This window comes from Poromitra crassiceps (genome assembly GCF_964638095.1).
Source record: "Poromitra crassiceps genome assembly, chromosome: 17".
NCBI classification, from domain to species: domain Eukaryota; kingdom Metazoa; phylum Chordata; class Actinopteri; order Beryciformes; family Melamphaidae; genus Poromitra; species Poromitra crassiceps.
In genome coordinates, this window is record NC_139635.1 from 25,019,486 (window position 1) to 25,032,722 (window position 13,237).

Genomic DNA, 13,237 nt, shown 5'->3' on the forward strand with positions numbered 1-13,237 from the left:
CCCGACGCCTCCGCCGATGTCCGCCGAGCCCCAGCTCTTCCGTCCGCTCGCCTCTTTGTCGCGACCAATCCTGACAGACGAGTCACATGGTCAGGTCTCACGAGTCCAAAGGATCTATAGATATCTATATATATTATCTATATATAGGACCAGTGTGGCGTTTGGCGCGATTTGGTCACAAACCTGAAGTTGGTGCTCCTCTGAGCTCGCGACGGACCGGGAAGCCGGAACACCTGAGCGTCGTGGGCGTCGTAGTCCACCTGTATGGGGAGGCTGTTCTCAGAGTCCTTTGGAGCACAGAGAGCTGGAACAGATCATGGAGAGAGAGGAGGTTTGGGGACACATGATGGAACATCATGACCTGGTGAACGCTTGGAGAAAGTCAAAAGGAGCCCAGAGACAAACAGTGGCATCTTACTGTGGTCTTTGTTGCTCTTGAATCGTTCCGCATGAAGCTAGAAATAAAAACAAAACATTGACTAAGTTTACATGTACTGCAATATTCCCATATTAACCCGATTAAGACAATACCGATTAGCTTAATCTGATTACCCGAATAAGGCCATAGAGACACTGCGTAACGCGTCATCATTCAGAAGCCACGCCCAAAACGGGGGAAAACACAAATTCCCGTCCAATCCTGGCGTTCTCCTATGTCGCGTGCATGGCCGGGTGTTGCACAAAAATATCGTATATACGGAAGATGAACACTCCAACTTACTTCATTGACAGCAACATCCACATTTTTCTTCTTGCCAATTCTCAATGGCTTCCTTGTTTTCCTCGGGAGTACAAAAAAACTTTAACTGGCGATTTTTTACATTTGTTGTCTGTGCAGCCCAGCCCACCACACAACAGCTTTTAGCTATGTTTAATTCAAGGAAAATGACACTGGTGTGTGGAAATGAACGGAGCTTTTCCCCCGTGATGGGCGTGGCCTATTTTATGCAGTGTCTCTATAGTCGGAGTAAGCAATAGTGGAAATGAGACGTGGAGTATTCCCCTCTTAGTTGCATTATTGAAGTGCGTTGTAGACATGTATACACCTTAATAGCACTGTGATGTCATATCGGAGTTTTCGCAGCATTTTGTGACATATACAACTGCTTGACGACGCATGCCTTAGCTTCCAGCGACTGTTGCACAACTGGATTACAGAAGAAAAGATGAGTGCCACCGGTAAAAAGAAGTCCTGACATTATGTAAACATTAGGGGTGTCACAATATATCGTCCCACGAAATTTTGCGATAGTAAAACGTCACGATATGTATCGTTGAGATGAAATCTCATATCGTGAATTTTTTTTTTTTTTTTTTTTTTTTTTTCAAAAGTAGACAAAGAAACGTCTTTGTTTGTTGAAGTTCAATGTGTGGAAAGTAGTTCAGTTGAACAAGTCTCTGAAGAGACACATGAGAAGTTATACAGGAGAGAAACCATTCAATTGAGTTTCTGGCAAAACTGTTTACTTGACAGGAAAAACTGAAGATGCATAAAAAATAGACTAAGAAAAGTCTTGTTGTTTGAGTTTGAAGAAAAACTGAAGATGCATAATGAGAATTTATACTGCTGAGAAACCTTTTAGTTCAAAGTAAATCTAAGTGACGGTGTAACTCATTCTATTTCAAGATAAGCCTTATCTCCAATCTCATGTTTTTTCTAGTTGTTATTGTAATAACAATTTCCCACAACAGCATGTTTTGTATTTGTGCATTTCAAATAAAATACTACTTTTCCAGTCATATATTGTCATTATTCAAGTTTAAAAAAATATTATTAAAATCGTATCGTATCGTATCATTATCGTGAACCCAGTATCGTGATACGTATCGTATCGTGAACTGAGTGTATCGTGACACCCCTAGTAAACATAGTCACTGTCTTGTGTGGATGTACCTTACGACCCGCCAGCTTGATTCGAGGGGTGAAGGAGCTGCAAGAGTTCTGGCTTTTGGACGTATAGAAACTGTGGGAACCAAAGATGTCATTATTAGTTCAATGAATTCCACCTTTACACGTCATTTTAGATTCAACTCTATCAATCCTGTGTTCCCATCAAGCGTGTGTGTTGTCTTGCCTGTGGTTGATCCAGTGCGGCAGGTTGTAGTCATCCCCGGCACGAGAGTCTCCAGGCACCGTCCTGTTGTGCAGCTGCAGAGCGCAAGGGAGACATCATCAGTCAGCAGGCAAAGACGACGTACCGCCGAATACAACCGGAGTGACGGGTCTCCTGAATATCTTACCTTTAATAGTGGTACTGCATGCAGTGGCTGCTCGCCCATACACACCAAGTCTACTCCAATACCTGACAAGGGGAAAGCATTTGAGACGATATGTTTCATGATAGCTGTATGCGTTGACTCAAAGTGTTATTTATTTTGTATCGCCGGACTCACCGTTGTCGATCATGCGCTGTTTGGTGAGGATCATGAGCAGACGGTCCACTTCGAACACGCCCACCCCCGGCGTGATGACCACAGACATCTGGCCAGTGCGGTCAAAGTTGCGGTTGATGTAGTGCTTGTCGAAAACTGTGGAAGAGGCGGTGAATTGGAGCATTTTGGTTTTAGTAACACAGGAAAGAGACTGTTAAGAGTGCTGCTGCAGAGTTTAGAGCACTAGCCAATGTCGTTGGCCGATACAGATGACGCATACCTAATGACAACTGATACTCATATACTCTGTACATGCCTGGTCTCTGTGCATTGTCCAATCCAGTGGTTCTCAACTTCGTTTTTATATCAAGGACCACCTAAATGGTCCACGTTGGGCTGATGGTGATTTCATGAGACAAGGTCTGAGAAGAGTTTGTATTGTTTAACATGATGCTACCCGTAGTCCCATGACTGTCTGTGTTGTGAATGGAGGGATAGCACTAGGGCTGTGATCGGGGCGGCCAATGCTCTATAATAAATCATATTATAATATTATAAAATAATGCTCTATAAATATAATAACATAATTATCTAATTGATGGGGAGGTACAGTAGTGGAGAGGCTTGACTGTTCACCATTCTGCTGGGGACCCCGTGGGAGCCTCTTTTGGACCCCTGGTGGTGCATGGAACCACTGCTTTAACTGACATGTAATATTGTTTATTTCATGATATATACTGTCAAGAAGAACGTGCATTTTTCTATCTCTCTTTATTTATTTATTAAATTTTTTGTCTCTCTTTTGTTTGTTTTCTTTTGTTTTGCTTTGTCAAATTTCCTTATTATCTATAAGTATTGTAATATGTTTTAAACGCTAAAAAGCCATTAAAAAAAGTTTAATCAGGAGAAAAAAAGCGCACTAACCATTGAAGGAAAGGTTAATGGCCTCCAGGTAATTTCCTTGAGCAGCGGTGGAGTTGTGACCGGAGGGGAAGCCATCTGTCGGCAAAACAAATTCACAAACGCAAGGATTCCGTTACTAAAGTCACATGATCCCAGCTCAGCCCCATTTGCCAGGTCACATGACTATACCTGCTTCCTTCAGCCGCACCAGGATGGGATACTGGATGAAGAGCTTCTTGACGGTGACCAGTAATGTGGTCCACTCGTCCCGCCTCTCGTTCTGAGCCACCACCCTGCACACAAAAAGGTCAACATGTAACGCAACGCAAAGATCCAAGTGAACCTGACCAGGGTATGTGGAGGAATGATCAAGTTAAATCCAATACCTTTTAATAGCTTCTTTAAGTCCTTTTCCATATATTTTAAGAGCTCAACGTCCCTTTTGTCACATCAGCGATAGGGGTGTAAATCACAAGTTTCATCACGATACGATATTATATACAGTAGATTCTTTGGATAACCATATTTGCTGATATCACAAAGTCTGCCACAGTACGATTTCGATTCAAATCAGGGGTCTGCGATCGATATGAGACGATATATATATATATTTTTTTTTGCCTTTATTTATACAGGGGGAGTCTCACTGAGAGCAATGCTCTCTTTTTCAGAGTGCCCTGTTCACATTCACACACACATTCATACCTGGAAGCTGACCAGTACAACCACAGTCTGATCTGTTGGCCACTGAGCAGCTCCACTGGAGCGGTTGGGGTTAAGGGCCTTGCTCAAGGGCACCTCAGTGGTGGTAATGAGGGAGGGGCAAGCGCTGCCTTTTCACTTTCCCCACCCAGATTTATCCTGCCGGTCCCGGGGATTGAACCGACGACCTTCCGGTCACAAGCTCGCTTCTCTAACCATTGGGCCACCACTGCCCCATATTATGTTCATTTAACACAATCAGCACAATAGCTACAAAATTTAGTACATCATCAAATGGCGATTAACACTTTTTAAGGGTCGGGTAGTGTAGCGGTAGATTCCCTGCCTACCAACACGAGGGTCGCAGGTTCGTGCCCCCTTGTTGCCTCCGGCTTGGTCGGGCGTCCATACAGGCACGATTGGCTGTGTCTGCAGGTGGGAAGCCGGATTGGGGGGTATGTGTCCTGGTCGCCGCACTAGCGCCTCCTCTGGTCGGTCGGTGGCGCCTGTTCAGGGCGGAAGGGGACCGGTGGGAATAGCGTGATCCTCCCACGTGCTATGTCCTGCCGGTGAAGCTCCCTGCTGTCAGGTGAAAAAGAAGCGGCTGGCAACTGGGCATGTGTCGGAGGAAGCACGGTGCTAGTCTACGGCTCTCCCGAGATCGGCAGAGAGGGTGGAGCAGCGACCGGGGCTGGCAGGGGGAAATTGGCCGGGTACAATTGGGGAGAAAATGACGCTGCCAGATGGTTTCTTTTCACGTAACCATCTGGGAATGCCGACGGTGAAAATACCAGACTCAAGGCTTCAAAAGTAAACATCCACAAACCAATGGGTGACATCACGGTGGCTATGTCCATATTTTATACGGTCTATATCAGGGGTGGGCAATTATTTTTCATAGGGGGCCACATGAGAAACCCAGATTGTTGCCGGGGGCCGAACAAATATTGTCATGCCGTAACCCAGGAACTTTGATGATAGAGAGGGCTACAAAAAAATGTCCTCGCTAGCAGAGGGCCAGATTTTGCTGAGCGTTGGGGGCCGAATGGCGCCGGCACAAATTTTTTGGGGGCATTTGAAGTCAGGTTTAGAGGAATACCTCATTTTAAATTAACAGTTGTGATGTCATTATTCAGTCTTAAACACCAATATTTGATCCTTTTCTCACTCACTCCTATGTCATTAACTTTTTTGACCACCTGCCAATATGGCTGCTATATTTTAAAGTTACCAGCCAATTAGAATTTCCACTAGCCAAAATGTTTTTCTTTAAATAAACCAGAATATGAGTGTTAATTTAAGCATAAGTATCAGTAAGTGGCCCGGGATTCTCAAAGCCTGTGTTGAGGGTCACACGAACAAAAATGCACTCTTGAAGCTAAATAAATCCAAAACCAACAAGTTAATTATTTCCATTTTTACTTCAATGTAGAACAGTCATTTCTTACACATTAGATTACTTTTAGCCTTTTAGTCATAAAGATTACTGAAAGATATTCCATACCACACTGAAATGTTATAACAGAAGTGGAGTATTGCCAAGAATAACATGAACATTTGGACACTTATTCAGCGGGTACCTTGCATGTTGCATTCAGGTGCACTGTAAAAAAAAAAAAAAAAAAAAAAAAAATTGCAATTCCAGCGCGGGCCGCCTTTTGCCCAGGTCTGGTCTATGAGTAGACATAAGCAATAGATGGATGCTCACCTGTAGAAGTCTTCATAGAAGCGTCCCTCGTGATCCTGCCTGATGGACCCTCTCAGAATCTCAGGGAACTCATCTGAGAAAAAGAGCAGCTCAGATGTTGCTGCCATGTTGCTGCTGCAGCGTAAATCATTGCAATGAGGAGGAAAATAGGCTCACCCATAGTTTTAGCACTGTAGAAGGTGCGTGAGAAAAGTACAACTGTCACTTCATGGCTACAGTTCTTCTCCTAGTGGGAAACATGTGATCAGACGTCAGAACAACGTTACTTCTGTGTCGTATTTGAAAGCTTTTAAGAATGCCAACAGAGGCTAAATAATGTCAAATTGCAAACCTTCCATTTGGCAAAAAGGTCAGACAGGAAACCGTTTACTGCCTTCTCAAAGTAGAGGTCGCCTGAAAGCAGAACATTCAAATAAGACAGTCTCCTCTGGTGACCAAAGGCAGTATCATGAACCTCATGGAGAGGAAAACGGAGGTTCAACTAACCATAGATGTCAAAGTCCCACATCTCACAGCTCATCTGGATGAAGATGTATACCATCGCCGATGTGGATCTGAACACCACCTGTAGCACAAGACAGCATCACTGTGACTCCGACATGAATACATGCTAGAGTGAAGTAAGGGGAGTGAGCTATACTGGCTGGTTAAAAAAGAAAAAATCTTACACCGCTAAAGATGCATTTCACCATTTTTTGTGTGTGAAGACAACACTATGCCACCTCGAATTTTTTTCAGATTTTTTTTTTTTTTTTTTTGCGGACTAGGTTTGGGTGGAATTCGTTCCTCCTCGCCCCACTCCATTGCAGGTGGAGCTTCATATAGTCTCTAGTTTTCTGGCTGGGCGGGGGCCTTTGTGCCAACAAAACTGTTTTAAACATGGGGAATTCATGTTGTTTGGAATGTTTGTTTACTTGGCCACAGCGCTAGTGCCTGATATTCTTACTACACAGCGGCATCTCCATTATAGCTGGCCGAGAACGCGCAACGTTATTACCAGACCAGAGTAATATATATATATATATATATATATATATATATATATATATATATATATATATATATATATATATACATATACATATATATATATATATATATATATATATATTATTATTATTGTTATTATGCTATCGATAATCGATAATTGATCGTTAATTTTCCCGAATTTCGATTATGGAAATTGTTCAAAATGAACATCCCTAACGATGATGGTCACTCTAAATGCTGTTTCAGAGCGTTTTCCACGCTGACAAGAACACAATTCCTAAAGAAACACCGAAAATAACTTGCAATTTCTTGGCTTGAAAAAGGTCAAATTTAAAAAGATGCAGTACTTTTAATTGACACAAAATATTGGCTATCGCCGACTTGAAAATATCATATGTCGGAAAATATCAGCATCAGCCTTCAAAAAGCCATATAGGTGGAAGCCCATTTCTTACCCTGGTGTCTTCACTGATGTAACCACAGGTGACCTTCTCTCCCTTCACCCACAGCTCACTGGCCTGGGCTCTAGAGAGGGAAAACATTGTAAACATTAGGGGTGTCACGATACACTCAGTTCACGATACGATACACGATATTGGGTTCACGATAACGATACGATATTTTAACAATATTTTTTTGCGATAGATTTGTAAGTCGAGGGGGCATCCTCCACGCTAATTTGAGTAATTTCACCATTTTCATCCTCCGTGTCTGTAACGTCCTCCATTTTGTCTGACTCCGCAAATGAGTTCTTCTTCTTCTTCTACTAGTGTTTCTGCAAATGAGTTTCATCTCAACGATACATATCGTCACGTTTTGATATCGCGATATATCGTGGGACGATATATTGTGACATCCCTAGTAAACATACATGCATGCAGGGGACATCAAAACAAAGCAACTTCTTTTCCCCCTAACTTCAGCACTCAAATTGGCACATTTGCCTTTTGTTTCCTTTACACATACTATCAGTTGGGTGCTTGCTGATCATAGAAAAACTGTAGAGATACATGTTAACATATTCCCCAGTGTACACCTACTTCATGTCACTAGTGTAAATGTCATAGAGCAGTAGAGAAGGAGCCAGCACTCAAAAATGTCCTTTTGAGGGTTTTTATTCCTGTTTCAAACAACAACGTACGCGTTTCAGCAAGAAGCCTTCGTCACTAGTGCAAATGCCTTGACGTAAACACAATGTACATTGTACATAATATGTTTGATAATGTAGCCCGGTGGACTTGCGCTGGTCTGGCCGGAAGTGTAATCTGAGTGCGGAGCTGTGATTAGGCAATAAGACGCACCTGTTGGCGATCCGCGGCTGTCAGACTGGGCTTGGTCGCCTCCGCGAAGGGTTGGGATCCCGCACGTTGTGGTACACACTGCCCCGATGTCCTGATTGGACTCAGCTGCATTTAGCAGTTACAGCCAGTGGCCCAGCGGCGTATTGAGCAGCTTGCGAGGGTGCGACGGGCTGACGACAGCGTGTGCTGTGTTTGGGGTAAGTCCCTGGCCTGGTCCATATGTTATGTTGAAGCGTCATTGTCCGGCGTTGCGGACTAATAAATTAATGAAGGGATCTCTTTGTAGGAGAGCGGGCCCAGTGTCGGAGAGGCGTCTGGCCTTAATTCCTTCTGTGTGTGTGCCGGTGGACCGCCTGTACAAGGTATATATAATGTCTTGCCTGTATTTTGGGGGAGGGTGGTTTGTGTTCTTTTTACTTGATTACTGTCATCCTGTACTGCCACCTGTCCTGCCATAATCAACCTGTGCTGTTGTGCTGAGAGCTGTTTTAATTAACAAAACAACCTTTTTCTAAATAAAGATTGCTATTTTTTATATATTACTCTGCTTCCTAGCATTTGTGCCTCAACGGTGTCAGAACCTGCGGTCTGTGGTATTCAGGTGCCACAATAATGCCTACCTGATGCCTGCAAACTCCACCTTCTGGGTCACATAAGCACAGGTGCTCACCTGTAAAAACAGTATACAAGTTAAAAGCTCACATCTACAAGCTATTCCATATTACATCCAGGTATGTCAAACACACATTATGCCTCACCAGATTCTTCTTAAGCCTCCACATGTCGCCCCTGCCGATATACTGGTCTTTGAAGGTCAGCTCCACGAGGTCCAGTGTTACATCCTGTGAGGAAAACGCACTATAACACCCCATTTACATCTGCTTTTTAAATGTGACCTGTATCCGGAGAAGTTATCTGGGATGTTATCTGGTGTAAGGAAAAATGCATGCTAATGCAAGGTGTAAATGCATCGTGATCAGGATGTGATCAGATCTTCCTGACCACATTTGGAGGTAGCCTGGCTCACATTGTGTTCAGATCTTTTACACCCCATTTACACCTGCTTTTTAAATGTGACCATTATCCAGATAACTTATCCGGATACAGGTCACATTTAAAAACCAGGGGTAAATGGGGTGTAAGATTAGTACGCACAACGCGTGTGAACGCTTTGGAAATAATGTGGAGAGTGCTTCCATTGCGCACAAAACACAGCTCACTGAGCTTTTTTGTGCTTCGTTTTGTTTTTCCCTGCAGTCGCGTGCAGTACAGTTCAGGACGCAACGATCACACGGACGGTAGCCAGCTAGTTTCGTCTGTTTCATGTTGTTGATCATTTGCACTGTAAACATGAAAGCCAGATTATTGGCAATTCTGGCAGCAGCGGAGTTTGAAGATCCCCCTGGTAGGAGGAGTGACATTGACGCGCTTTTCCTCCAAATGTTCAACTTTTTTCAGCTTGAGATGCCCAGAGCGCTCCATCAAAAAACACGAGCCGCCAAGAACGCTTAAACGCCAGGTGCGTTCCTTGAAAGACGAGCGTAGCGCTTAGCGCGTCCTTACCATAGAGAATGAATTGCAGAAAGGTGCTGGCAGCTCAAATAAGCGCGTTGGGTCTGCACGGCCGCTAAGAGCTGCTGTTGAACTTAAATATGGTCCCGCCACAGCCGCTTCAGAGGAAACGTACCTTAGGGTCCACGATGTTCACAATGACATCCTGGTACGCCCGCAGCTTGAAGGCCTGTGCCACTGTCTGGTCCACGCTGATTGTCTCTAGATTAGGAGAAAATATCCATCAGTTAGATATTCTTAGTGAAGGGCAATGGCAGTATGCTTTTGTATATTCTACCGATGGCACAGCAGATGGAAAATCAACCAAAATTGAAGATACACGGTTTTCACAGGACAACAGCGATATGATAAAATGTTTGTTAATAGAAAAATAAAGTTTGTCTCCCGCAAAAAAAACCTTTGTGGAGAGTGGAAGAGAGCAAACCTTAAAAAATCCCACAGCAACACTGGTCTTTGTAGTAGAAATTTTTTAAAAAGCCTTTATTTTAAACATGGCTATAGATTAAAAAACACCAACATGTTTCTGCTCACACAGGAGCCTTCATCAGGGAGTAAGAGGACAAAATGTTGATATGATAAAATGTTTGTTATGTCACCGCCAGCTGCATATCTGACCATGTAAATAGCTACAATGCATATTTCTCATATTGAACACTTCGGCCCCTCGATTATTCAATTTATTCTATAAAATGTCACAAATGACAACTGCCTGTAAAAATGTTGTGATATATTACTAGCAGGTTCTAAAGACAACTCCCTTTCTTGTCTATCTGCATAAGAGAAGGATCTTCAGCTAGAAAGCTCTGGGAGGATACATGATCTCTGGGAGGATACATGCCTTCAGGCCCAAAACCCAGACTAGAAACACCAGAGACAAACTGTTACAGTATAAATAGAGCTCAGGATTTATATTACGCCGGTCAAATGACACCTTTTTAATCCTAATAAACTGACAGTTGGATTAAGTGCATTGAAGAAATTGCCACCTTATTTCCCTGCATGTGTACTCTGTACTCTTAAGGATTTTGTTTACCATCTGATAACATTAGTTGTGCCTGTGTTGGTCCTACTTGGTGCTTGTCTACAGACTGTATGATAGTGCTGTCATCGTTAGGTGAACAGAAAATGCTAATTGAACTTGCTTGTTAATACTGTGTGGAGGGCCACATATAGTATATTACATTATTATTTACAGTAGATTTTGAGAGCCAAGCCGAGGGCCACTTAAAATGGGTCCGCGGGCCGCAATTGGCCCCCGGGCCGGACTTTGGACATGCCTGGCCTAATGGAAAGTAACTTGTAATTTGCATTATAGCTAGAGCAAGATGGTTGTGAATGAGGGGAAAGCATAGGATGATGACAGATTTTTTCTTTTTTTACCTTCGCTCCTGTTTATATTTGTCTACTTGTTTATATAATTTATTGTGTTTCATGTATAAGTATGTTTTTCTTGTATTTAATTACCTATTTTGTACCTGTATTTGATATTATGTTAAGCATCTCTTTGTACCAAGAATATTATTGGTCATTGCAGGGAGGGTTTTATTTTAGTTTGTTTCAATGTGGATGTTCTGGTTATTTAAATGAACAAAAGCCAATAAACATAGTATTGAAAATAAAATGACAACTGCCCATCAGAGGTTTCACAAGAGCCCAAAATTATCAATTTCATACGGATATGAAACCGAGGAAAGCAGCACATTTTAGCATTTGTTAAGCTGTAACCTGCAAATGTTTCGTATTTTTACATGATAAATTACTAAAACGATGAATCGATTATCAAAATTACATCAGTCGACTAATCGATTTCGGCACTGCAGAGATCATGAAAGTGTTATATAATCTAGTCTCATCTAATCGCTTGTACATGACAAACACACTGTGAAATACATACAGTGTCAGACCATAATTCATGTACCTTTCTGAAGGTCTTCTTTGAGACTCTTCACCTGCAGCAGGAGAGGACTGGGAATTTAAAAGAGAGGATGATTATTTAAGGGAGAGGTTTTCAAAGAGGGAGGCAGGCCTCCCCAGGGGGGCTCCAAACAGTTTCAGGGGAGGCTGACTGTTTTTCTCACTTTCCTAGAGTCAGAAACAAATAAATGGCATTCGACAGACCTTTCTCTGTAATTTGGTCTAATCTGAAGTACGTCAAACAGCAATATCTGGCTATCTTGGCACAATTGTTGAGTGTCTATGGGATCAAATAACACAATGATGATCTCATAGGCATCCAGGAATTGAGCGTTTTCCAAGCTTTGTGTCTCAGACTTTGAAACCCTGTGGTTTAAGAGATCAGGGGAAGAAGAATATTAACAACACACTAAGGATCAGCTGAAGGCATAAGTCACTCTGTTATACAGGCTCACCTGTATTCATCAGTGGGGTGTGCGATCTCGATTATATCCCCAAGACTGACTTGAGGGAAAACTTTGGGGTTGACAACCAACTCATCATCTGTTCAACAGAAAAAAAACATTTGAAAATGTGTGTAAAAATGTGTGTAATTGAAGCCAAATGGAAACCAAATCTTTAAAAAGTATGAAGTGACTTTGTTTCACTTACCACTCCCGCCAAAGCCTTTCTTGTGCACCACAAGCTTATATGATTTATTAGTCTTCATGATGAACTAGCAGAGGGATAACAATCAAGATCGAGTTCATTAAGTTTCTATAAAGGTTTGTAATTGTATGTATATGCAAGTCTGCCCTGATTCCTTCTCTTTTATGGAGAGGTGGTCTTGCTAAAACCTATTCAAAAATCTTATCAATTTGGCATATATGATCAAAATAGCACTCATTTAAACAAGATGTCAACCTTTAGAATAGTTCCACCTGTTATTCTCATAATCTTCCACACAGTGGTGGGAGGTTCGTCTTTTATTTAGATTAAGATGGTGAATCTCATTGGGCTGAATTGTCCAGTGAGCCCTAACGATGACATTAGAGGTCCCGAGTCATGTTCTATGAGACGCACGGTCACATAAAACTGCCAGATTTGTTGAATGGAGTTGGACATAATGTACCATCTTCTCTCCATACAGGACAGTATCGGGGCAGTCAGAAAAGCGTTTAACCCTAGTCAGCACAACTATGGTTAGTTACTCAATCAAAATGTGACAAATGAGCAGCATATAAAAGGAGTTAACTTTTACCTGAACAAGCAGCCAGTAACGTTAGCTAGCTAACTGTCCCGTGTTGTTGACATTTCCTAGCCTAGCATGCTGAGACAAGAACTGATAATAACTAAACTAATACTGTCTAACCATGAACAACTAACAACACTACCCACGAACCTCAGTTAAGTTACTAAAGATGAAGTAAGCAAGTGCCTTGAGAACACATTTAAATAAAATAAGGCAGAATAGTTGTTTATGGAAAGCTCGATTCAGAGCTGTTTACTACTGAAACTGAGCAGCTTTTCCACTTCCTCCAAAACAAGGAAATGTCGTCCGCGTGGGCTCTCGCTGATTGGCTCCCAGCAGCCCACCTTCTTCTTCTGTTTGGTTTGACGGCGGTTGGCATCCAAAATATTGCATTACCGCCACCTACTGAATTGTATCATCTTCTCAGTGCTAACTATTTACAATGTCCACCCATGTGTCCACCCATTGTCCACCCAAGTGATCCCATTCATGATATAATACAGCATTTTTGCCATTATTGTCATGTTCTAAAGTAACTAGTAG

General features: G+C 42.4%; 1 protein-coding gene across 1 annotated transcript in view; it reads right to left on the reverse strand.

Moving 5' to 3' along the window:
• Positions 1–12,967, reverse strand: part of LOC310791764 (GATOR1 complex protein DEPDC5-like) — a 45,471-nt gene extending 32,504 nt beyond the window's left edge. Inside the window, exons 1-21 of the mRNA XM_083653418.1 lie at positions 12,704–12,967; positions 12,115–12,178; positions 11,919–12,006; positions 11,468–11,514; positions 9,665–9,750; positions 8,736–8,819; positions 8,598–8,647; positions 7,132–7,201; positions 6,173–6,251; positions 6,018–6,079; positions 5,843–5,912; positions 5,687–5,759; positions 3,466–3,569; positions 3,298–3,372; positions 2,395–2,529; positions 2,242–2,303; positions 2,076–2,149; positions 1,895–1,964; positions 419–455; positions 184–304; positions 1–70 (exon numbers count right to left, since the gene is read on the reverse strand). The exon at positions 1–70 is cut by the window's left edge and continues 154 nt beyond it. Of these exons, the coding sequence (XP_083509544.1) occupies positions 1–70; positions 184–304; positions 419–455; positions 1,895–1,964; positions 2,076–2,149; positions 2,242–2,303; positions 2,395–2,529; positions 3,298–3,372; positions 3,466–3,569; positions 5,687–5,759; positions 5,843–5,912; positions 6,018–6,079; positions 6,173–6,251; positions 7,132–7,201; positions 8,598–8,647; positions 8,736–8,819; positions 9,665–9,750; positions 11,468–11,514; positions 11,919–12,006; positions 12,115–12,172 (1,515 nt within the window). The 5' untranslated portion in view covers positions 12,173–12,178; positions 12,704–12,967. The remainder of the gene's footprint in view (positions 71–183; positions 305–418; positions 456–1,894; positions 1,965–2,075; positions 2,150–2,241; positions 2,304–2,394; positions 2,530–3,297; positions 3,373–3,465; positions 3,570–5,686; positions 5,760–5,842; positions 5,913–6,017; positions 6,080–6,172; positions 6,252–7,131; positions 7,202–8,597; positions 8,648–8,735; positions 8,820–9,664; positions 9,751–11,467; positions 11,515–11,918; positions 12,007–12,114; positions 12,179–12,703) is intronic.
• Positions 12,968–13,237: the final 270 nt, after the last annotated feature.